This window comes from Hermetia illucens, chromosome 5, assembly GCF_905115235.1.
Source record: "Hermetia illucens chromosome 5, iHerIll2.2.curated.20191125, whole genome shotgun sequence".
Classification (NCBI taxonomy): domain Eukaryota; kingdom Metazoa; phylum Arthropoda; class Insecta; order Diptera; family Stratiomyidae; genus Hermetia; species Hermetia illucens.
Window position 1 is genome coordinate 47,264,114 of NC_051853.1, and position 26,058 is coordinate 47,290,171.

Genomic DNA, 26,058 nt, shown 5'->3' on the forward strand with positions numbered 1-26,058 from the left:
AGGGAGCGCACGTTCCATGAGAAAATGCGCAAATCGTTAATCCGCTGTCGTTGCCGGATTCGTCGTTGTAAGACCCTGTCCGAGGCTCCTTTCGTGGTTTCGTAACATCGATTTTCCGTGTAGGGTTATCAGCCCCCAACCTGGAGGACCAGTTGGTACATTTTGTCCCGTTTTTAGGCGCGGGAGACTCGCCTTCATCCTTCTCCGTCTGTAGTTTTTCACAAAGAAAGAAACTTTTATTATCTCAGATAAATGAAAAATAAGGGATAAAAGGGAGACTAACGACCATATTTGCTTTGAATATAAAATATGCACAAAGTTTAGGAAAATGTTTCGGAAATTTTACATATCTTTGTGGTCTTAAAGTATGGTATATACTCTCCCTCTCTAAATTAAACTTAATAACAACAATATCAACACTTCCGGACGTTCATCCAAGAAAGAAGAGATTTTATTCAATTACCTGATTTTCCACAATCAGATTATTCTCGACTTTTAAAGTTAAAATTCGTGTAAGCTTTTAATACATCATTTTCTAAATTGCAAAATTGTCAACTATTCGAGCCGCTATTTTAAATTATATGCACGTAACGTGGTAATTAAACCATAGAAAACGTTTACGCTTTGCTGCTTGTTGCAAGCTATTAAACAATTCTAGAAAAACGATAAACATATTGACATCATCCCAATTCCATGTGTACATATTTCAGATGTATGACTTCCTTTCTATTGATTAATTCTGCCCAAGAAGCGTGTCCCCTGGACACCCGTTTGAAACTCCCGCCAACCGTTCTAATTGAAATCATACAAGTATGTCGTCCCCGTGGAGGGCGATGGAAATGGAGTGGATCTTAAGATCAACCGCAACTGGATAATGAGATTGTAATTTAAGAAAGTGGTTTATCAACTAAGTGCATTTCAATTGGGGGTCGAATTTCGCTCCACTGATATAATGGCATCAGTCTCCGTTTTCGAACTGTAGCTAATGCAGATTTGTATGGTTATTTTTTAGATACATGGCATGTATGAATAAAGATATTTGTAATTTGCTAACGGATTGATAAAAAATCAGATTAGTGAGTACATTTGATATTTAAAACTTGATCAGAGTCGCAGTCAGTCGCAGTGGTAGATTGTTCACTATGGTCCCAACATCATAGATATAAGTGCAGTGATTTACAGTGCAGATATTCAAAAAAACCGCAGTCCTTGTGTTTTGTTATGATCAGATCGTTATTCAAGATAATTTGGAATAAAGGTCTTAAATTCAATGTAAGATATCTTAAATTTTTGCTTTCCGAAATAGTTCTTTCTGAGAGTGTCAAATAGAAGTATGCCTTGAAAGTCCGTTAATTTCGATTGTAAAATTAATTAATAAGTAATTGTTAATATAAATATTAACCTAGAGTTCATAGATCAAATAACTTAGTAAATCATCCCCTTGGTTCTATAATATATGAAACACTTCAGTGATTCAACTACCACTCGAAGGTGGAAAGAAAATATTAGAGACCAGCCCTTCTCTGTTGAAAGTTCATCTTCCTTTAGTGATTAAAGTAAGAAGATAACGGTCCCAAAGGCGGATGTGAATACTTGCCCTTGAATTCCGATGTCGTCACTATTACTAGATGAATTGTGGTAATCAGGGAAGCAGAAGTTATTCATGAAAATTTCGGTGGTCTGACGCAGAATGTAGGCGATATGCCGCCTCGCCTATCCACCATGATACGAATTTACAAATGAGGTTAAAATCACGGTGAACAGCGTTGCCCTCAAAGGTTTTCCAATTTGAACTGATTAGTTTGTGTTTCTGCAAATTCACTAAATTTACTTGCTGATAGTAGAGAAGGTCCTTGAAGTTAATACATGGAGGATTACTTTCGTCGTATCCGTAGTTTAAATGATGACAAAATAACGGGCACTTGGTCTCCGAATTGTGCATCTTGATTTGAATCCGTGCCATATTATGGACATTTACATCTTTTAGATCCGTTTTGATAATGCTTCCGGAAAAATGTATAGCCCTTTTGGATTACCATGAGAAGAATCATAATTTATAATGTGGAAATTGTCTAGTCAGTGCTAGGAGTTTGCCTAACTTGGAGAACAAGGTAAACTCGAACTGGATGCCCTGGTCAATAATGACTTCGGCGTGAGATTTATTCCCGACAAGGAATCTCGGCGTACGATTGCGTGGAAATTTCAGTCAAAGGAAATTCGTTATCCGAATGTCTGGGTACGCAAAGACGTGTATTGCATGAAATACTTCCTTGCGAAAAGCGGCCGGAATATATGGCCTACGTCCCTTTTCAAAGGTCTGATAGACTATCTCGAAGATTGAACCGAAAAGGGAAACTGCCGAAATTTATATTTGGAGTTGTCCCTGAAGCTTTGAAGCACTGCGTCTTCCTTATGTGCCTCGGCGATTGCCGAAAAATCGACCGCGGTAGAGATTTTAACCTCCAAAACGCGTGACAAAACGTCTATAACTACATTGTCCTTGCCGAACACGTGCTATTTATCCGAAGTAAACTGGCTTATGAAGTTTAAGTGCCGAACGACAAAGGTGAGAAACTTGTGGTTCGTGAACACTGCGAACGGCCTGCCTTCTAGGGAGTATTAAAAGTATTTTATTGCCATGTACGCGACTAATAGTTCACGATCGTAAGTGCTGTATTTCTGTTGAACTGAATTCAATTTCTTAGAAAAGAAGCTCATCGGCTGGCAGATTTGGTTCACCTTTTGGTGAATGGCTGCACCTACTGCAATGTCCGAGAAGTCGACGAATACGGCTAGGGGTGCATTTGATTGAGGGAATGCCAAAAGTGTAGCGTTCGCAAGCTTTCGTTTTGTTAGCTCAAATGCCTGAACTGCCTGTGTGGACCACGCAATCACGCGTGAATCTTTCGTCTTGGGTCGAAGCAAGTAGGCGTTAAGGATAGTTTGATGTTGTGCGGCTTTGGGCAAGAAACGACGATAGAAGTTTAATATGCGGGGGAAGTCTGCGATGGCCTGAACCTTGTCTGGACCTGGGTGGATTCCCTCAGGGGAAATCGCGTGGCTGTGCATTTTTCAAGACCAACCTCAATGAGACATTGAAAAATGCATTCGAAAAGTTCCAAATATTCAAACTCTGAAGAAGAAGTAACCAAAACATCGTTCAACTACACGAAACAAAAGTTAAGGTTTTGTAAGAAAGTTTGCGCCGTATTGCACAGACCAAAAGACATTCGTGTGAACTCGAAGAGTCCGAAACGTGTTCATATTGTCATTTTCGGAATATACTATGAAGCTACAGGGATTTGATGGTACGCCTTGGCTAAGTCCGAGGTCGTGAAAACACGGCAGTTAGCGAGGTTGTGCGCAAAGTCGTGGGTGCAAATTCCTTGCTTTAAAAATGTGTCAAATTCTTTCTTAGCAACAGCGAGTTTCTGGGGTGGTCAACCAGTAGTGCAAATGAAGTCCTAGACTTCGCTAGTTTGAGTTGATGCGGAATCAGATTATGATTCCGCGATACCGGGAGTATGGAGACGTCTGCGCCTGTGTTGACCAGCTAATGGCGCTTGCACCAGGGATCATATATTGTTAAGTGACATGGAGCTGCGTTCTGAGTGGCCACAGCTAGAGCTCCTAAAGAGCTCAGTTTTTGAAGATATGAACGTGCACGGGCTGGTACATTTTCTTGCTTTGTCGGCAAAGATGCGACGGTACCCGAAAATGGCAGGACTCGACGACTATGCAATCGCCCATTTCGGTTGGCGCACCATGAACGAGCTTGGGACGTACAACCCGAACGCAAAGCCCCCACTGTTGCCATTAGGTTAGGGACGGTAGCCGCGAACGTTGCCACCGTCTACTGAAACTCAACAATTTGGCCGGTGGCTTGCCGCGACACTTCACCGACCACGGGGCGCGGCGGTGCTATTATCAAACGACATTTCCAAAATAGGCGGATTTACTTAGAACGAACGAAGAGTCATCCAAACCCCACAACGAGCAAAAAAACGTGAACGACCGAACAGGAACTAACCCCCGGAGCAGAAGCACTCGGGCCATAGTGCTAACAATAGGTGAAGCCACAAGCACCAACCTGCGAAATGGAAGGAATCAGAAGACGTGATTTTGATTCGCTTAATATTGTCCTGAAATTCCACGAAAACGGCAGCGATGTCGATGTTTCGTTTTGAGAATGTCGATGTTGTTGATGGTTTCTGCTGCCGTTATTTTGTGTTAATGGCTGATGGCTCACAGGCTGAAAGGATGCTGAACGATCAGTTTTGAATACTTGTCTGCGTCGTATCATCAGAGTACGCTAACTTAATACTGTTACAAACAGAAAACTTGCCCGGCGCACAAGCCTGGTACCCGTATACAATGTGACCGGAAGTCGAAAGTTGCAGTGAATAGGTCATACATTAAGAAGGGGCAGAAATTCCATTGTTGGCTAAGCTATGTAATGGAACCTATTCACCCGCAAATTGCCAACGAGTGGGTCGCCCCAAGGGCATTTGACGCAGAACAGTCGAGAAGTAGTATAGGGTTCCCTGGAATTATACTGCACCAAGGGGTAAATGGCAACTATAGTAATTAAATGTTTGAAAATAAATCGTTCACTGGAGACTAATTAACGTGTTTTATCCGGATGCTGACCGATGAGCAAGAATTTTTTATAAGGCGACGTTCCCCCAATCGCGTCCGTCGACCTTTTCAAGCCTTTTAATATTAAAATTAAATTTTGAAAAAAAGTAGAGCTGTATGTGTTTTCCTGGACAATATTAAGGCAAATATTCAGGAGGACACATTCACTCTACTTTTTATAAATACAGATTAAACATATCAACTAGTCTCCAGTGATCCATACATCTTCAAATATTTACTATATTTTTGGGTTACAATATCAATATTTGTCCGGATGGTTCAAATAGTTATAGAGAGCTAGGCTGTCGTAGCGGAATCACACTGGTGGCAGAGGGATTTGTTAACGTGACTCACTGGTGGCAGAGGGATTTGTTAACGTGACTGAATGTCGGATACCAGTCAACTCAGCTGCGAATGAGTATCTGAGTAAAATCAGGGTAATAATCTCGGGCAAATGCAATGCTGACCACATTGCCTCCTACAGTACACTGTTGTGTACCGTCACGGTCTTGAATGAAGTGCTCTAACACACTTCAAGGCCCTGATCCAATCGGGATTGTCTGCGCCATTTTGTTATTAAAATTGATACAATGTGTGCTTGTCCGTCTCTCTGAGACTTATTCCTGGGGCTGGAGCTGCCGTAACAAAATTTTGGCGAGAATATGTAGTCTGTCACGTGCAACGAGTTTCATCATTTTGTGTTAGATTTCAATGGGGGCTCCCTATATACACCAAAGAGGGAGCAAATTTTTTTTCGCCGAATATGGTCATATGGGATATTAAACAACGGTACTTTTCGAAAATGATCTTATTTCTGATATTGGGTGAAACGTAGTGGAGTAACTCAAAATATGTGCTCCAAAAAGTGAAACAGGTCTACTTCTCAAAACATATCCAAACGAAAACTCTGAAAAAAAAATCATAATACAAAAATTACGCTTTAAAATGAATCCCTCTAGGATATTTGCTCAAATAAAGTTAAATTAAATGTGCCCACTACTTTCACCTGTATGGGGAGTCCCCTCCTCTTAAATTCAACATAAAATCATCCCACTCACGGCTTGTGAAGAGAATCCACAGACTGCAAGTTCTCGGCAAATTTCATGAAAATCGGTTCAGCTGTTTCGGAATCGAAATTAATAAGATTTTATTTCGCACACTATCGTTACCTGTCTGTATTCTAGTCGTAGGAAGTACTAACTCTCCCTGTAATAAACTAAGTTTTGCGTATTTTCCAACAGATGCCTTCATCGTGCTCGGTTCGTCATATTCTTGAATTATCCAAGTTCGAAAAAACAAAATTTCTAAACTCCTTCGACATTGTCTTTTGCGATTGCGATGGTAAGGAATAATCTTGTAGTTATTGTGTAAATAGAATACTATCTCTCCTCATTTGGTCAGGTGTGATATGGGATGCAACAACACATAAGCCTCTCGAAGCAGTCGGAAACGGAATCAAGAAATTAAAAGAACATGGAAAGAAAGTGGTTTTTCTCACAAACAATAGCACTCGATCTGAGGAGGATTATGCTAAGCAGTTCCAATCGGTTGGATTAGATATTGATTTGGTAACTATAGATTATAAGATCTTTAAGGCGCTTTTGCAATAAATCTATCTATAGGAAGATGTAGTGCATCCAGTCCGTTCAATCATCACATATCTTAGGCAGATTGAATTCGATGGTCTCATTTATTGCATGGCTACTGAGGCTTTCAAGGATTCTCTGAGAAGTGCAGGATTTAAAGTTATTGATGGAGTAAGTAGTTTTAACTTCAATTGTATCTTATGATGTAATACCCAATTTATCATCTTTATATGACTGTAGCCCAACAAGATACTCGAGGAAAGCTTTTCTGAGCTGGCGCGAAATGTTTTCGACAAGGAGCCAGTTCGTGCTGTAGTTGTAGATGTCGATATCAATTTGTCTTCATCGAAGATGATCCGAGCTGATGTATATTTGAGACATCCGGCATGTATTTTAATAGGAGGTGCCGCAGATGTTAAAATTCCCTTTGGTCCAGCGAATACTATAGGTAAGAACATAGTTAATGCTTGTAGTCTGTTAATAATTATATGCGTATTTCAACTACACAGTTGCCGAAATAGATTGATGACTATTGCACCCTTTATGAGATTAGAAATTAGGCCGTTAGGTTGGAACCTTTTTGAATCGTTTCCTCTCTCTGTAGTCATTTTAATTTTTTTGCCAGTACACCTTCTGCAGTGTACAATATGCCACTGTGGGAAGGATAACTTTAGGCAATAATAACCTGGTTCTGTTAATAATAAGAATAAGAAATTTCGTTGACCCTCTTACGACTCCTCTTTGTTCTTGTTGTGGACAGCGTCACACGGGATATGCAACGTCCAGCGCCCTACACTTTGCTTTATGCAGATGATGTTTTCCTAGCGTCTCATAGCAAAAATGATCTCGAGCAACTTGCCCAAAAATGTAATGGTTCCGTCATGCAACACGGTCTCAGATTGAATCTAAATTTTTGACAATCGATCCCCATGAAACAGACACAATCACTATCAGCGCCAGTAACCTCCCCGGAACAGAACAGCCAATGGAGAACTGGATTGTGAAATTGCTTGTCCCATTAGTACAGCTTGGATGAAGTGGCGTTCCACAAGAACGAAAGTCTTAAATCTAAAATCTACCTCAGTGTAGTCCGCCCTGTCGCTCCCTATGGTTCTGTGTGTTGGCCGACTATAAAAGACAATAAACGGTGTCTTACGGTAATGGAGACGAAGATGTTGCGTTGGACTAGTGGTGTGACACGTTTTGATCACATCTGAAATGAGGATATCCGCGATCGATATGGAGTTACACCGATTGTGGCCAAATTCGTAATTCGCGCTAACGAGAATTCACTTACCAAGATTGGTGTGAACATCGAAGTTGATGGTAAGCGAGCAAACGGGCGACCAAAAAATGGTGTTTCGATACGCACTACGATACGATAACGGTGCACTAGTACAGGATTACAGCACCCTATAGTAGGCAATGTGATTGGCATTGCGCTCGCCCTTGATTATTACATTGATTTGACTTAGGTACTCATTCACAACTGAGTGAACTGGTCTACGAAATCCAGTTACGATACAAATCCCACTATTACCAGTGAGATTCGAACCACGACCTACCGTATGACAGCCTAGCGCTTGAACCATTGAGCCAATCGGACACTGATTCTGATGGCACGTTTATTATCCTTTGTAATGGGAACGATGTGTGAAAATGTCTTATATTTTCGCAAAAGAATAGTCTATTCTATAAGTTAATTTTTTATATCCATTTCATAGGTTAGTAATTACCATAGCAGGGTATTCAGAGTGTAATTTATAATATATTTACAAAAGTTTAGTGCTCATTTTCCCCATTTTCAAAAGGGAGGGAAAATTCGATGAAAATGAGTTTCTTCAAGTTTCTATTCCGACCTCCGGGAGAAAACTTCGCGCGGAGGGAATAACTATCTTTCTTTTCCCTCTCTACCGGTGTGATGGCAAACGGTAAACCGTAAGCCGTTTTGTGAAAAGACTGAAAGGGATTGAGGAAGGCAGATAGGCTGTTAACATTAAACAAATAATAAGTCTTCACTTTGTGGGAGACTAATGGGACAGCTGTTTGGTGAACAATTTTTGTATAAACTTAAAGTTACAAGAAAGTAGGTTGTGTTTTCTCCAGTTTGGTTAACGCCTCTGATAACTGTTCATTACCGAGACATGTCGCATGCCTGCCAAAAACAGCAGACGGCGTCATGGGTGCTAGTCAATTCGATAATGTCGCGTGCCGTGTTGAGCTCTTGACACACTTGGCATTAACAAAACTTACCTTTCTTAGACCCGGCACATTTAAACTAGCACCGAAACGAGATAGTTCTTTTCTGGTTTCAAAATTCTTCCCCGATAGAGATGGCATCAGTCTGCCAACTTTATTCTGGACTAGACTTAGTGATTCCGTTTTCTAAATTTTAGGTTTCAAGTTTTTTCCAAATAAGGCAACAGCACCTTGTAGAGAAGAGTTTCTCATCTTTTTCTAAGTGTGCTTGATGTTGTCTTGTGGTTAAAGGGTAGACTGGGGGAGTCCTTCGGATGTCTCTGCAGAAGCATACCGGTGCCGGAAATTGTCTTGGAGTGGCCTTCAATTGTAATGCGTTTGAGGCATTAGGTCTCGGAAGAGGGCCTCCCTTAAGTCTCTGGAATATAGGCCTCGTCAGTTAGAGGTAGAAAAGCTGACCCGTTCAAATTTTGGTGAACTGCCTCTCCTTGCCTTGATGTGAATGATGTGGGAAGGTGAAAGGTCCAAAACGATCCCCCCCCCATGCGTCTAAGAGCATGTCGGCGGGAAACTTCAGCGGATTTGCAAGTAGGTGCCATTGGGCTAGCACGACCAACTTTCGCCACTTTTTCTATTCTTGGAGTAGCTTTGTCTTTGAGACGATAGTCAATCCACATATCAGTTGTTCCCAGATCATGACCTAACCATCATTTTTCATCGCCATTGAACGGCGACAAAATCAAGATTGTTGGTGGTTAACTTTAGCATAGGCGTTATTCTGGAACTGACGACTTATACGCTTTAATCTTTCGGAGGTTTGTTTGTTTGTTTCTGAGTAGTTGCGCTGAACTCACAACAGAAATGTGTGATTTGTTAAAAATTTAAATTTCGTTTTTCACATGGGAACGTAATCGCTGGTTATGATTAAGTGTGTTCTCTTCGATGACCTCACTAACCAGGAGTTTTCTTAAAGGTAACATCGTGATCGTGATGAGTGATGTGAATGCCAATTTGGGCTCTGCCAACACCTTGTTCGTGCATGTGATGGGGAAGCATGATCTTGGTAACCGTAATAACAATGGTGGAAGGTTTGTAGATCTCCTTAAATCTCACCCTCTTGCCCTTCCTAGAACATTATTCGAGCACAGAGACTACTATAAGACCAGTTTAGCTTCGACTGATTAGCAACGAATATCTAATTAATGCAACCATATCACGATATGCGGTAGATTTAAGTAATGTCTTCTGAATGTGCGTAACAATCTAATATGGCCTTGAAAAGGACCATTATCCATTGATCACTTACCTTCACTGGCATGTTGCGGATGTGTTTACTTCCAAGAGGGCAGAACGTCGACCTTACATTTTTACAGAGCTGCTACTTTCACCTCAACTGAAAATTCAAGATCTTTTCCAAGGGGCGCAAACGGAGGATGACTGTTAAGAATCCGAAGAAGGGCATCCATTTTTTATGCCATCATTGGAGTGGTATTTGCATGCTCTGTTCCGTCGTAGCTGTCGCGAAGATATTGGTTAAAATAATGCTAAAGTGCAGCAAAGAATGTCTGATCGACATAGAGCAGGTTGGAATCCGCTTTGATTTCTTCTGCCGCAGAAATACTCTCATCCTTTGGATCATTGTGGAGCAGTATGGGTAATTTAGTTTACCACTCCACCTACTCTTCATTGATTCCGAGAACGCTTTCAGTGGCATCAACGGACAATGTATCTGTCTGCAGCTCTCCACGTAGCAGGGGCGTTTCAGAGAAATTAGTAGATTTTATCAGAGGGATATGTTACATTTGAAGTTCAAATTGAAATACGCTGGGATTGGATTTTCTGCTCGCTATCAGTGACATTCTTCATTCTCCCTTGGACAATATGTTGAGGGAAAGACGCGATCTTTCTCACATTGACAACGACGAAGAACCTGGGCTAGATGGGTCTGGATAGGATAGTGCTTTTGCAAACAAATAGTCACAAAATGAAGGTACTCAGTCTGATAAGTGGTTGAAGTCCTCCCATTTGTTTTAAAATAATACGCAGAATGGCGAGGGCGTCGAGTAAGCGTTCGCTTTCACTGTTTTAACCAAAATCGGGAAAAGTAACTATCTGAACACCAATATCAAGTTGATGTTGCTTCGCACCAACGATCTCTTTATACTGATATATGAGAGGAACATATAAAAGGTGATCAGTACTGTTACTCAAAAACTCCAGCTTTCATTAAGGCAACCTGCAAGTTTTGAGACCTTATTGCTACTGAAACGTTAACAACGTCTCGGACTCTTACCTCACGGCTAGAATCTTTGGCCATCGAAAACGAACTATGATCGGTTTCTAGAATGTGCGCATGCTCCTCGAAAACGGTAAAGAGGATCCTCAGAATGCTCGCTTCATCCAACCTGAGCGGGAATTCCAATGATATAAGCTGAATATTCTAGGCCTAAGCGATTCGGTGAGGTTCCTAATACATGCGGATACCTCCAAGGAGAAGAGCAATCATTTCGGCCATAAATACATCCAAATGGAGTAAACCCGTGTTGCGTGATGATGGTTCCCCCGAAAAGTTATTTATCACTGTACCTGCAGTTACTGCAGATCTGCTACTTCCACTCATACGGATATCTTGTGAAACCCACACTTTTCCCAGAAAGTGGAGGAAGGGGATAATCGTTGAGATTCAAAAAAGGACACTGTTTTGAGTGTGGCAATTGGAGGGGTATTTGCGGACTCCCTGGTGTTACAAAGATAATAGCTAAAATAGTCATGGAAATCTGGAAAGTTTAATCGAGAGAGCCTGGTTTCCGCTCCAGGTCCTCCTGCATTGACCACACCACAGTCGGATCACTTTGGAACAGTCCGCAGAGTTTAGATCTTTGCTGCACTTGCTGTTCATCGATGGCTCTGAATTGGGAAAGAGGGAAACACCAACAAAATTAAGGTTATTATTATAGTTTCACGGATCATCGAACTCTCCCTATCCGCATTAATCAGCAGAGCATTGAAGGCGCCGGTAATTCAGATTGTATATCTAGGAAGCGTGGCTTCTGCCGATGGTGGTACGGAACTGGATATTACTCGACGCATTAACAGCGCCAGATCCGCTTGTCTAAATCTGGAAATGCAGTTATCTCGACACCAATATCAAGTTAAAACTGTTCTGTGCTAGTATTGTTTCTGTGTTGCTATATGGGAGTAGCACATGCGAAGTGAACTTTACTGTGAAGCCTTCGTGAAGACCTGTCTGCATCATATCATTGGATTACGCTGACCTAATACTATCTCAAACAAACAACTTGGTCGACGCACAAGCCTGACACCCTTACGAGCTGTGATTGGAAGGCAGAAGTGACAGTTGATAGGACTAAGGAATCCACTCTCCCAAGACGGCCGACGAGTGGGTCGTTTGAAAGGCATAGAAGAGTAGAGGAGTGCGGGGGTCTCAGACAGTTGTGGAGGAGTTGTACACATCGCAATGGCAGCCATATACATATATAAATATTGTCACGCGGGATATTCAAGACGCAGCATCTTACACATGGCTTTACGCACATGATGCTTTCCTAGTGGGTAACTAGAAACGAAATTGGCAGTTATTAGCTAAATCTAAAGTTTCTGATCAAAGCGACCGGCACAATCGTTCGCAATGTTCTTTCTTCTGTTAACTGCATTAATGATTCAGGTATGGAAATGATGAACTAGGGATTCAGGGTAAACGGAGTTGGTGAAATATTATGATGTAAGAAGAGAAGAGGCTGAAAATAACTGGATGAAGTTCTAAGGTAATAGGTATGAAGCGGGACGAAATAAGTACAGGGATCTTTCTTGAGCAATGAATCAAGCGATGACCATAAGACGTGAGGGATAGAACTGACAAATATCCTTCCGGCACTGATGAGGAAATATATATTTTCTGGACATTTGTCCGGAGCAGCATTCAGTTTTCAACAATTTTTCGTCTTTAAGTTTAAAGCACTGCCTTCACTATTCCTAACAGTCAATTCAACGAAGCATTTCCCCTTTGGATTCAACATGAACCACTTTTGATTTAATGCTTTCTTACGATTCATTATTGCTGATATTTTTTATTTTAGCTGATGTAAAAAAGTTGTCGTTTTGGCTTTTCAATTTTCGATGCTATCTATATATTTCTGCCAAAGTAATTTAATAATAATAACAACAATAATGCATTTCAGGACCAGGAGCATTTCTTAGAATCCTAGAGCAATCATCCAAACGTAAAGCCCTGACATTTGGAAAGCCAGGCGACGAGTTAATCTCTCATTTGAAAAGGGAGTTCAAAGTTAACGAACCAAAGCGAGTTCTACTCATTGGTGACATTTTGGAAACTGACATTGTATTCGGTAAAATGGGAGGTTTTCAGACGATGTTGGTTCTTACTGGTTGCACCAAGAAGGAGGACATGGAGGTTATCACAAATGAAAATGAAAAACCTGATTATTACGCAGATAGTGTTGCCGATTTTATTGAATTTTTTGAGAGTATTAAGGAAGAATAAAAATATATAAAGGTTTATCAAATATATAGATACAAATAAAAATCATAATTTATTGAGCAGATTGAATATGTTTCACTTTCAACCTATTGGATAATAAATTGATATATAAAAGTATAAATAAAACTATTTTCATTAGGGCATGGTCTCTCTTCTGTAATGTTCGACTGTTTGATGTTTTCATATAGGAAATATTTAGAGTTAGCATTAAAGGCACAAAAGTGTGTGAGATTTTGATATTGAGTATAAAAAGCTATCATAACTTCGTATTTACAACTTATTTCTCCTATGGTTAATTTGTTGTTTTTCATATACACATCCATTGAACTATTATAATTTTCGACTCTCCGTAAGTACTATTGAGTTATCTGTGCAAATAAAGGATTATTCAGGAAGATTCAAGTAAGCATAACAGTGGAATACATAATAAACATGCATACATATGAGGTCCTTTTCAGGCGCTGTACACAAAATTGTTGGAGAAATATATTAAAAATTAAAACGGGCAATTACTGACAAATTAACATTTGGTAGCCGACCATCATTAATAACATCAGAACATCTTGAATAGAAATTAATGTGAATTGATATTTGAAAAAATATACGTTTTTCTAAACTATAACGTGGTAGTACGAAAGTACCCCCGAAACGAAATAATATAATTTTTAAATAAAATGATTAAAGTTCGCTTCTTATCGATTTAGAGAAAAAAAATTTCGTAACTTTTCTAACCTCCGTAGTTTAAACTTGAGTTATATTGTTAAATGCATGTTTTACTGAGTATTGAGTGTATTTTCTTTCTATTCTTTCGGAAAACCAGCATATCTCGAAAATAATTTCATTAATTAATGATTATCGCTAACCAATTACCGTTTTGTTGGAGTAGGAATCATTACATCGTTTGCCGGCAAAATGTGACTTAAATTTTTACATAACATTATGTTTTGAACAAAGTTCGGAAAACTGGCAATTCATTTTTCTTTTTTGACACCTCGTACATTATACTTACGTGTAAGTCATCAGCAGATCCTGATGTAAAGCTTAGTCCGGTTTCATTCCCTTAAATAACGTGGCAATAACATGACTTTTTCATTGTTCCTGTATACATAATGGATACTTAAATTCGCTTAAATTTTAGAATTGCTAATCTTTACATCAGGCTACTGTCTTTAGTCTACAGAGAAATATATACTCTGACCTCCTTTTCGGAAGCTCCAAATAAATTATTCAACATCAAGAAACATACATATATCTGTATTCGAATAACAACTATAAACACTAAACATCTTCATGTAGGTAGCTGTAGACATCATATTACAGTTCACACTGGAGTTGTACGATCTCCAGTTACATCAGGATTATTTCTCCGCCTGCGGAAAGCATACTTGTCATCGCTATCGTCCCCTCCACCTAAGTCAATCTCGGTGAAAACATTCCCGTTTTCCACATCATCCACGCTTACTTTTAGGTGTCCATTTGAGTTGCGATGGGTCTCATTTTCGATGATTATTTCCCGAGTTAGGAATTCTTCACGTTTGATTCGGTCACGCAATTTTCGTGGAGTATCTGGGATCGCCCATGCAACTATCATTTGCACCATTCCAACAATGTTCTACCAAAATGTCATGAATAATTTAGATTTGGATTGTTTGTAAATGTTTCTATACGTACTTGGAAAACAACGATGAAGGCTAGGCGAGCGGCAAGTATGTGCCAGTAGATTTGTGTTTTTTTGTAAGGCTGATCAGACCAAGGAGGATTTCGATACTCTTGATATCGACATGATGTTATGTTTGCGAAAGCTGAAATCATTGGCTCCGTTCCCTCCTGAAAAACAGAATTAGAATGCGGGGAAAATTATATGAGACTGCGAGAGTAGATAGATAGTAAGTGCCTACTGAAATGCAAACGTTGGGGAAAAAAGATATGTACAATATTTTGATTATAAGGGGCTCTTTCGCAAGTGAGCCGATAAATCGGTTTCATCAATCAACTGTTCGATAAGATTTTCTAAACATAATCTATAAATCATTCTGTCCAAGATGTCAAATCTGATTGAATATTACACGTCTAATTAGATTTTTATTCCCCGAAGGATTTTTAAAACAAGTCGGGAAAACGGAAGCTTGTCGCTTCAGGTATAGAAGGTCGATCACAAAAGACCCCAGCTGTGTAAAGCCACTTCATCCAGGTTGCGTTAATTCGTGAAGCAATTTCATAACGCAGTTTTCCATTGGCTGATAGCATTGACTCAAGATATTTAAATCGCTCAGTTCTGTGCAGGTTATTGCCATTGACAGAACTGAGCGATTTAAACATCTCGAGTCAATGCTGTCAACATCTTATTTGTATGGTTTAGGATGCTGTTAATTCGCACGAAATTGATAAGTTTGAACTGCTATAACTCTGATACTAATAATTGGATTTTCATGAAACTTGGCATGCATATGCACGATAGTCTATGCCGATGCAAAATTTAGTACTCCTAGGAATGAACTTAAGGGGGGTGTAAGAGTAAAATTATTTGAGCAGATATCGGAATGGGACATATTTTGAGCCCTAGATTTCATCTCAGCGCACCACCCTGATTTTTTCGAATTTTTGGGCTGTGTAGTTTCCGAAAATGAGTCCTGTCTTAATTTAAGTGCGTACATTTTGACTCTTTACTCACGCACTTTACAATTCACGCCAAAACTAGTATCAGTACTAGTTGAGACCTTTCATTTGATACCCTACACGACTATATCCGGTAAAAAAAAATAAATCCCCCCTTTTAATGTATGGGGATCCCCCTTTAAACTCCACCTAAATTTATGTCACTCACTGCATCCGTGGGATTTCATAGTTTCCATCTGTCCACCAAATTTCGTTCGGATCGGTTTAGCCGTTTTGGAGAAAAGTGCGTGTGGCAGACGGACAGACAGAGAGTGAATCGATTTTAACAAGGTTTCGTTTTAAACAAAAGGAAAGAGAACGTACGTTGAGATATAGATTCGATATTATGAGCGTGAGTCGAAGGGATACTGCCTTAAGTGGGAACGCATAACTTTCGTAAGGCGGTAAATCCAAACCCCAGCCATCTACTGGTAAATAGGTGCGTAAACTTTGCTGAGAATCACAAGGGCTCATTTCATGCGATTTACTTGAAGATCAACGAATGATCATCAGTTAATACATATTAAAATGATATGCTTAAAAAAATGAAACCTACAATTGGTTGTTTAATGATATGGCGCAAATAGTGCTAAAATGCATTCAAGATCTAGGATGAAATTCAAGTAAATTCGAACTAAATGAAATAATTTGTTGTTGAAAAAGAACCATCTAAAACAATTATCAATCCTTTTGCATAAAATTTGAGGGATAAAGTAACGAAAAGTTCAACCATTCTATAACTCTAGGACCACTATAAGTATAAGAAGTAACAAATTTATCGTTGATAAATTTAGCTCGTTCTCACGCTGATAACGAGGTTTTGCATAATCACGGTTTAGTAGTATTCCGTGCAGTGAACTATGCTGTTTAAATGCCAGTGGCGTTATAATATTGCATGTTAATACTGTGAATCTGGTGTACAATCATTGCCAAAAGGGTCTGCATTGGGATTATGACTGAAGAAAATGAGAATACTTTCAGTTTGTAGAGCCCAGGCTTTGAGTGCTCGCCAGGTTCTCTCTATTTTGAGTTATGCGCTCTACTCAAGTTTAACTTACAAACGACAAATGGTTTATTCATTTGTGGAGTAATCTTTTTAGGATTTCACAGTTGTTTATTGCAAGAGAACACTTGGTGGCGGTTCAGCAATGGTTTGGGCAGAGTAGAGTGTCTTTGAAGAGCCTCTGCAGCAGATTTGCCTTTTCTGAGTGGAATTATGCGGTGTTTTCAACGATTAATTATCTGAAATAATAAAAAACTTGTTTCTTTTTCGTTGGTGTGGTTACTTATTCTTGCAAATACCGATACCGACACCGAACTTGTTAGCACTGATGGTTCCCGAAATATCGGTATTTGCAAGAATAAATAACCACACCAACGAAAAAGAAACAACAAGTTTTGTATTATTTCAGATTTGCCTTTCCATGTGAATTTCGCCGAGTATGTGAAGTCCTTTACGGTATTGTTTACTGTTTAAGATAATGCTCGGAATTACACAAGCCATAAAATTGGTCATTTGGCTTGCTTCTGGACGAATCGATGCATTGCAGGTAATCAATGTTTACTGCATTTCCTTTTTTTTCTAGAAGCAATTTTTTCGTTTCGTTTTCCCATGACTAATTCCCATCGCGACTTTAATGCACAAAAATTATCACCGAATTAATCTCAATTTTAAATGATCCCAGTAATCCTAAAAACCCATTTAGTGTTTATTCCATTACATGAATCGCAAACTAAAATTATTATCAACCGTCTATTTTCCTTCTAATTCTTTTTTTTCTTCAGCCTTTGTCCCGTTCACAAGCGGGGTCGGCTCGTCGTGATCGGTTTCGCCATTAGGCTCAATCAAATGTCTGATATGGATTCAATCTCGAGGTTTTTACATCCCCATCCAGTGTATCAAGCCACCGTTGTTTCGGCCGGCCTTTTGGTCGTTTATCATCGACTTCGATGTTCAGACCAATATTGGCAAATGAATTCTCGTTAGCACGAATTACGTGACGTCTCTTCGCAATTTTTTCACGATCGATGCAACCCCATAACGATCGCGGATATACTCATTTCGAGATCATTTTTGCTATTAAATGCTAGGAAAACATCATCTGCGTAAGGCAGTGTATAGGGCGCTGGACGTGAGATGTCCCGGTTGACGATGTCCATAACAAGACAAAGAGGAGTGGTGACAGGGCGTTATTTTGATGAACACCAACAGAGACACGAAGCGGTCTTGATACACCCGCCATACTTCAAACTTTACTTTCCGGATCGTGATAGAGCAGTTGAACCCAGCACACGAGTTCTTCTGGCACTAAGTGTTGTCGTAAAATATACTAGATGAGTTCGTGTGGCACAAGGTCAAACGCTTTCTCTAGATCCAGAAATGCAATGTAAAGAGGGCGATACTTCTCACGGTGTTTCTCCATGAATAGTGAATACGATTGTCAAGAATGCGTTCAAAAGTCTTCATGTTATGGCAAAGTAATTATATGGGACGGTAGTTAGAACATTCTGCTGGACTACTTTTCTTTTTTCATATTGGAACTGTGGTACTTTCTTCTACCTTCCTGAATTACCCGATTAAAAAATTCACTAAGCCACAGTGTTGGGTCACAGCTCTTCGCTTTCCAGAGCTCAGATGTGTTGTCGTCATTTTATTGCCTTATCGACTTCAATTGCGCTGACAGTTAAGTCCTTGAGAGTTTAACGTGAGTACCTGTCTTGCGATCCCACGTCTTAATCCCACGGTCTTCTTAAGACAAGCAACAACGGTACCAGTCTATACCAAGTGCATGGGTTAGCATTCATACTGGTGGATGCAAGACATACGTAAATCTCTACCGAATTAAGGAGTACGGCACCCGTGTTGAAACGCAACACCACGCCGAGGCCCAGAGGTCTCTTCTCGCTTGAGCATAACCACAACCCCCATGAAACTCCCACTAGGGGGCCTACCGCAAATAACCGAGCTGTACTCACATACAACGGGAGTTCACCCGAAGTATAAGAGTCCAGGAGCTATCCCAGTTCCCATGGTACCAGTATACCCCGTGACCACGACGTTTCGTGACCAATTTGCCACTTCAGATGAGTCCCCGTGTACACTCAGGTCTGATCGCCCTGATTAGGCCTTTGGACCATTCGCCTACTGCATCACGGCCGGCAAGCCAAAGTGAATACATCGTCTCTCGGTGCCACCACTATGGAGGTTCTCCTCGACCACTTGGTTTTGGTTCAGCCGACAGGGTTGCCGCCCCGTCTTCCTCACCGCCACCCCTGAGCACCAGTTGCGCTGACAGTGAAGCCCATCGTGTTTTACGTAGGCACCTGTCGTGAGACTTAATCCTACGGTCCTCTTCAGAGACGGATTGATTTTGTGACCACAATTAGAGCCCCGCTGAGACAAGTCACAACGGTACCAGTCTATACCAAGTGCATGGCTTAGCATTCATACTGGTGGATGCAAGAATTACCTAAATCTCTACCGAACTATGGAGTACGGCACCCGTGTTGATACGCAACACCACGTCGAGGCCCGAAGGTCTCTTCTCGCTTGAGCACAACCACAACTACCATGAAACTCCCACTAGGGGGGCCAACCGCAAATAACCGAGCTGTCCTCACATACAACAGGAGTTCACCCGAAGTATGTGAGTCCAGGGGCTTTCCCGGTTCCCATGGTACCAGTATACCCCTGGTAAGGTTTCGTGACCAATTTGCCACTTCAGATGAGTCCCCGTGCAGACTCGGGTCTGATCGCCCTAATTAGGTCTTTGGAGCATTCGCCTACTGAATCACGGCCGGCAAACCAAAGTAATTACAGCGTCTCCCGGTGCCATCACTATGGAGGTTCTCCTCGACCACTTGGTTTTGGTTTGGCCGATAGGGTTGCTGCCCCATCTTCCTCACCGCCACCTCTGAGCACCCAGTTGCGCTGACAGGTGGAACTGACCCAAATGTCGGCAATGATTGTGGAGGTGAAGGATGAGCAAATTCTTCAGTTGAAATCTGCTCAAAGTATTCTCGCCATCTATCCGTTGCGACTCGACGATTGGTAATCAAAGTACCGTTCTTGTCATTAACGCAACAGAAATGTTCGATATCCTGTGTGCGTTCGTTACGGCTCTTGGCAAGCCGATGCAAATCTTTCTCGGCATCCGGAGTGTCCAGTTTATCGTAAAATGTAATGGTCCGCTCGGGTGACATCGACCGCTTTCTTTGCTTCCTGGTTTGCACTTTTACAAATTCGCCAATTGACCAGTGTTTTATCGTCGAGAAACCCTTTGAGATGGCAATGCCAACCCCATATTGAGTGTGTGGGCTACCCAAATAGAGAAGTTTATTGCCATTTTTACCGTTCGCGTTCAATGTCGCAGCTTTTTGACACCAGACCATCGGGTTTCGTGTAGAGGACAGATATCAATGCGCCTTTTCCGAAGAGCTTTTGCGAGTTCCTCAGTCTTTCCAGTTAGGGTACCAACATTTAGCGTGCAGACACGTATTTGTTTCGCTCGGACTAATTTGCTTACGTCCATGCGTCAAGAAACCTTGCCCATTTCTCGACAGGACCAGGGCGCGTCTTGTCGCGTCGACTGAGGTGGACGCCCTAGCATTTTTCCGAGGCTTGTGACTCAATCCGCTCATCTTGTTACTAACGACATGGGATGCATGCGCAAAGAGTGCAAAGGGGATGTGTGAAAATTTTCGGTAAAAAAATCGCCTTATTTTGACGTTTTCTCCCGTTGTACATTCGTGGATCTTTGAATATTGGCGAAATTCTTCATACGAAAGAAGGGACAGAGAAATCAGTTTCCCTCGCTTGTGTTGCCCGAGGAATTCCAAATAGACGAAATTGATTGGGAGCAACGTTTCAAAATGCAAGATGAGATTTGGTGTTTTTTTGAAATTTGAATGTTTTCCGAAATTCAAATTGGAAATTTTTCTTTAATTTTCAATTATCTACCAAATTTCTCCATGCAAAAGATTGAATTTCACTCACTGGTCTTTGCATTTCTTGCACCATTATATCGTAAAATGAGAGAAAACTAGTGATGTTCCACGGCAATTTGTGATTTTTGTAATAAAGTCTCGTAGTTTAGCATTATGCCACGTTGAAAATAATAGTGGTATGGTCGGATGAACTATATAATTGAAGACAATCGTATATTGAAGCACGGTTTTCAAGAATTGTGCCAGGAAAGGCGTTAACTATTGCTAAATTTAACCAAAAAACACTAACATTGCAGACCTGAGGTAAAGGTAAAGTCGTCTTTATTGAAAATGAGGTTCCAGCCAAAAATCCATAAGCAAGGTAATGAGACACGAGAAATCGTAGCGGACACCAACTCTCTAACCTATAAAAATGCGAAGTGGCTTATGAAAGAAATCAGCAACCTCGAAAATTATCACAGCAAGTATTCAGTAAAGAATAGCTTGGAGCTAGTGGAGAAACTTGCTGTACACAAAAACCTGCAGGAAAGCGACTGTCTCATATCATTCGATGTAAAAGCCTTATATCCGAACATACCAACCAAAGAAGCTATATGGAAACTCGATGATTGGCTAACGGAACAAAGTGTGGAACTTAACGAGAGGAAAAAGGCGAAAATCTATGCAAAATTAGCAGCTCTCTGCATGAATGAGAACTACTTCATCTGTAGAGAGCAATTTTACAAAACCACTTCAGGAACTGCAATGGAGAATCCGTTATCCCCCTTGATAAGCGAAAGGTTAGCTGCCCAGAATGTGAAAAAGTGTTTGTATATTGGTTAGACTAAAAAGCTAACCAGGCACCAAACGAAAAAGCGATGACCCTCGAAACATCAAGTCAATGGTAGCAAGGCATATGGTGGAAGAGGGACATACCGTAACGATGGACAACGTGAATATTATAAAGCGGATGCGGAAAACACACCTTTTGGATGCAGCGGAAAACATATGTATCATCAAAGAAGGGAGGCAAGTAACTTTACATCACGGTAAAGGAAACTGCGGAATGACCTTGCTAAAAAAGGTACGCTAATAAAATAGGGGAAAATATGGGAAGCATGGGAGAAATAAAAAACAATTACAGAGCGCTTTCTCCTAAGTGCCTACGTTTCTACTTTAGTTTTAGCATTATGTTCCAGCGGGCGATGGAAACTTGATCGTGACTACGACTCGACCCATACCAATTTATAAATTTTCATAAATTCTTTGACACAACTCACAGCGCTAACAACTGAACCCTATGTTCGGTTATGAGATAAATCATCATAAAGCAGAAAAAGGAAAGTTTCAACGCAAAAGAGTTTTCTTCCATAAGATTTTGATTGAACTTACCTGAAAATCTTTTGTATCAAAATAAGCCAATGTGAAATTTAGGAACTCCATCGGACGTTTTTGTTTATAATTGACGGCCGCGTATACAAGTCGAGGAATGAAGTTCGATGAAAAGGCAATAATGAAAGCCTGCAAAGTAGACAATATATGAATCTTGGAATTAAATTTCCTGTTGAAACGTTATGTAATCAATTAACTTACACTTGATGCGACAGATATTTTTCCGATAATCGACATAATATAGTACCATACGCCAATGTCCTTGACTCGTTGCGCTACTGGACGTCTATAAAACATCAAAAATTTCTTTGCATCCAATCTCATTTCCAGCACATTATTGAAAAGCGCGAATAGTGGTGCTAGCGGAAACGCAACAACGAACAGGGTGATGAAACCATACTGAATGACTGTAAAAGTAAAAGGACCGTTTGATAATTAAAATTAGATAATAAATTATTCGGTTGCTTACCCATCTCCAAATATTCCTCAAACAGCACCCTTGAGTCGCATTGAACTAGATTATAATCCTGTGTCCACTGATTGCATGATATTAACTTGAAATTTTCACCCCGTTCTGATGACAAACCGATTTTACTCGTCACAGAATTGAAAGTTTTTTTCAGATATGGTATCACCATCTCTATAACGGCATTTATAGCTTGTTTACCAACCATAATGATCACAAGTTGAATGCATAACTCCATCAGACAGCCGCCGGGGCTACATTCTTCTTGACGGAAGCTAAAAATTTTATTATATTTGGCTGGATATCCTACGAATTTTCCCTTGAAATAGGCTATATAAAATATGGAGCTGTAGTAGTTGACGAACTGGAACAGATATATCTTCAAAGTGAGGCTCTCATCGTATTCAGTTTGTGTCCGCCGATATTCGATATCAGTTAAAAACACAGCCAAATAGTCGTAAATGTAATTTAAAATTGTAATAACAACCAAGTTTATTACAGCTGCTGTCGCTGGTAGTACCATGATTTTGTATGACATTGAGTCTGTGTTCCCATAGATATTTTGCGAGGTATTTGTCGACATTCTGTAAACAACAACACCGAAGACGGCGGCAATTGCAAGGCATATCTAAACAAACATATGTAGATGAACAAAAAGTGTGAAATGAAATTTATGTTCATATTTGAAACATTTAATCGAGAAATAACCGGCAAAATTCGTGTATCCGTACTTACAAACAAAAACACTATCGAATAACTTATCAGATATCTTGGAAATTTGACTTTCCAGAAAGGCACGTTTGGTTCCAATATTCTATGTATTTCGTTGAATTTGGTCTTTTTTTGTGTGCGGAATTGAGCTAGATACTGCGGCCGAGGATGTTCCGCTCGATGACAATAGTCAGTCAGACCCCACCGATGTATCAAATTTACTGAGTAACGTTTCCATAACTCCAGGTAAAGAGTTGCTGCAAATATAAACCATGTAAGAACTTGGAAGAATGACAAATATCTGGAATTACCCCAAAAAGACATAAAAACGGCGAAGTAAATGGTGAGGTTATTATCAAAAAGGGAACTAATGCGCGAGTAAATGCAAGTCTCATTTAGGTACCAGTAGTCGCATTTGGCATTGCATTGTGGACACATTAATATTGTATTATTCTTACTACATATTTCATCACTGCAATAAAAAAAGATAGCGTTGAGAGCGGTTATCTAAAAAACATCACTCATATTACCTCATTTTATCCGACCCTAAATTAACCAGTCCATAGAAAAAACATATTAACCCTGCAATTGACGCTGGAATAAGCATATGTGTATAAAATCCTAACCATGCAAAATATAGAGCTATTTTCACGCCAAAGTATTCCTTTATGTTATCTAACGGCTGATGCCTAAGGAAGATACAGGGAAAAGAAAGTTATGAAAAGATCATAAGAGGTTCAAAGCTTAAGAAGTTTGCCAACCACTCACTTAATCCATTTCCTTATTGAAGCCCATTCTTTCAGCAATATATATCTTTCACTCCCTGGTGCTATGCCGTCCCCCTAGAGAAAAAAGGAATTGCTTACTTATAAAAAGCCATAATGCTTCCTTTTGAAAAAAATCAATATTAGATGATTCCATTCAAATGAAAGCTCGTAGCCGTGAAAAATTGATGATCTATTGACAAAACCTACATCATGCAAGGGATAAGCCGCTTCGTAAACCTGATCTTCAATTAATTTGTTAATTCCTATGTCTGTATGGTTATCTGCATCTTCACTAAACCGTTGTCTCTCTAGTATGAAGTTTATAATGTTACTTCGTGTTGCTGCATTGAAGAAATTGGGGTTTTCGGCGTCAAATCTAAAAATGTTTAGTAAGGGAATAAATTGTTCTCCTTTTCTTTGTGAACTTCTTCTTTGACTTACAAGAAATTATAATTTCTAGAATATTCTAACATTAGAGAATAATCCCTTTCTGGAAATATATTTCGATCTAATTTCACAAACTTAAAAGGTCGACCAAAGAACGATTTCATCTCTTTCATAATTCGCAGTTCTGGCTGGCAAATACTGTCCTGTTCCCTAAGCTGCAAACGTAAATAAGAAAATATTTGATTAAGCTCCATTGATCTGCAAGAAGGACGTATAGAAACTCACCTTTTTTATTGGCATTTTCATTTTAAGGACTTCACAGTACCGACACAAGACATCGAATGGAGCGTGAATCTTGATGAAGTGAATTTTTTGAGTTTTCTCTCGTTCCAATTGTAGTCCTTCTTTCTCTAGATTCCGTTCAAATATTTGGCGTGTACGAATGTTATCTCGATTTATGTCGTTTCCACGGAACGCCAATATGAAATCGACGGATCTTTCTCCATCTTCGAAACGCCGCCATGTCTAAAAAATGTTATGAAATGTTTGAAGACTAAGAATGTATTTAGCATTATTATAAAGGTCACAAAATAGCGAAACAAAAGCTTGATTTGCTTATAAGCTTCATTCGTAATTGTATGTATATTACTCGAAGTATTCTGAGTTACTAATATGTATATCGTTTGGTTTTGTGAAAATTTAGGCGAGCATGAAACAAAAGCTAACAATTCCACATGCTTAGAAACAAAGAACAACAAAACTTCGTATGCAGTGATTATTCGATAGCGAAGAATATATTTTTCCAGATGTCTCTCATTTGAAGCCACAATTTCTTCCTTATAATCTACTTCAACCTCTCAGAATATTTAGCTTAAGTTACTCAATTTTAATTCAAATATTTAGATTTCACTTCCATATTTTTATAGATAAAAAGTATTACTATTGTTCTTCAGCACGTGACCATAACACCTAAATCGTGACAACACGTCTGAAATTAAATGCAATTGTATGTTTGTCTGAAAAGATTGATGAAATTCTTTTTTATCCTTAATTTCTCCATATGAACTGGAAACACTTTTATCTAGATTTTGCATCAAATCTTAACTAAACCGAGAGTTTTGTCGCGATAAATATTGGCTTCTTTCTAACTTTCTTTTATATAAATCAAGAAAACGTGGTTTTATAATATACTTAAGATTAAGATTACATAACTCGGCCTCCTCACACGAACTACCTGCGGTAGCTGACAAAAAAGTGTCTTCGGACGGGCCAAGAGTGTGTAGGGCCGCCCTGGCAGTAAGCTCATTAAACTGGCGATAGAAAAAGAAGAGGTGGTGACGCTACGTCTATTATCGGATGACCAGCTGTTGGTATCCAGCCAGAAGGTTGTAGCCCTCAAGGGCAGTCGGTTCCAGTTGCAGAATCGTTGTTCTGCAACCAACAACAGTGACTTTCCGGGGCGAGGCGGCAGACGAATTAGGGTTGCTTGGAAACCACTGTCATCCAAGTGGACGTGTATCAGCTATAGTACACCAATCCCGAAACCGAATGCTGGCCAACGCAACCGAACGAAGAAGCCTAGGTCCGCAGGAGCCCTACTTAAGGGCCAGTACCAGAAGGCCATACATATTTTAAGTAAGACTGAGAAGAGTAAGGCGGCCGGTACATTCGATCGGGACGATCGACAACGAACGTTTGGAAAACGAAGTGGGGAGTGTGCAAGAGCTCGGACTCCAAACAACCCCTTTCAACAGCGAAACAGCAACAGAGGGAGTACGCGCTTTCAGCGACGGAGCAGGGATCATTTATGGG

At 40.0% G+C, this 26,058-nt stretch overlaps 2 protein-coding genes across 8 annotated transcripts in view; one reads left to right on the top strand and one right to left on the bottom strand.

Moving 5' to 3' along the window:
• The first annotated feature begins 1,066 nt into the window (after nt 1-1,066).
• LOC119656788 (phosphoglycolate phosphatase 2) lies at nt 1,067-13,059 on the top strand. The gene is made up of 6 exons (XM_038063388.1): nt 1,067-1,272; nt 5,880-5,979; nt 6,040-6,206; nt 6,261-6,395; nt 6,465-6,672; nt 12,623-13,059. Exons 1-6 carry the CDS (start codon nt 1,222-1,224, stop codon nt 12,943-12,945), a joined length of 984 nt encoding a protein of 327 aa, XP_037919316.1. The 5' UTR covers nt 1,067-1,221; the 3' UTR covers nt 12,946-13,059.
• Nucleotides 12,976-26,058, bottom strand: part of LOC119656787 (anoctamin-4) — a 58,759-nt gene continuing 45,676 nt past the window's right edge. For all 7 annotated transcript variants that reach the window (XM_038063387.1, XM_038063383.1, XM_038063379.1 and 4 more), the window contains 12 exons: nt 24,532-24,771; nt 24,301-24,461; nt 24,067-24,235; nt 23,861-23,934; nt 23,623-23,781; nt 23,404-23,564; nt 23,117-23,349; nt 22,385-23,009; nt 22,117-22,322; nt 21,916-22,044; nt 14,614-14,769; nt 12,976-14,554 (listed from right to left, as the gene is read on the bottom strand). In XM_038063387.1, the coding sequence (XP_037919315.1) occupies nt 14,264-14,554; nt 14,614-14,769; nt 21,916-22,044; nt 22,117-22,322; nt 22,385-23,009; nt 23,117-23,349; nt 23,404-23,564; nt 23,623-23,781; nt 23,861-23,934; nt 24,067-24,235; nt 24,301-24,461; nt 24,532-24,771 (2,604 nt within the window). In that variant the 3' untranslated portion in view covers nt 12,976-14,263. The remainder of the gene's footprint in view (nt 14,555-14,613; nt 14,770-21,915; nt 22,045-22,116; nt 22,323-22,384; nt 23,010-23,116; nt 23,350-23,403; nt 23,565-23,622; nt 23,782-23,860; nt 23,935-24,066; nt 24,236-24,300; nt 24,462-24,531; nt 24,772-26,058) is intronic.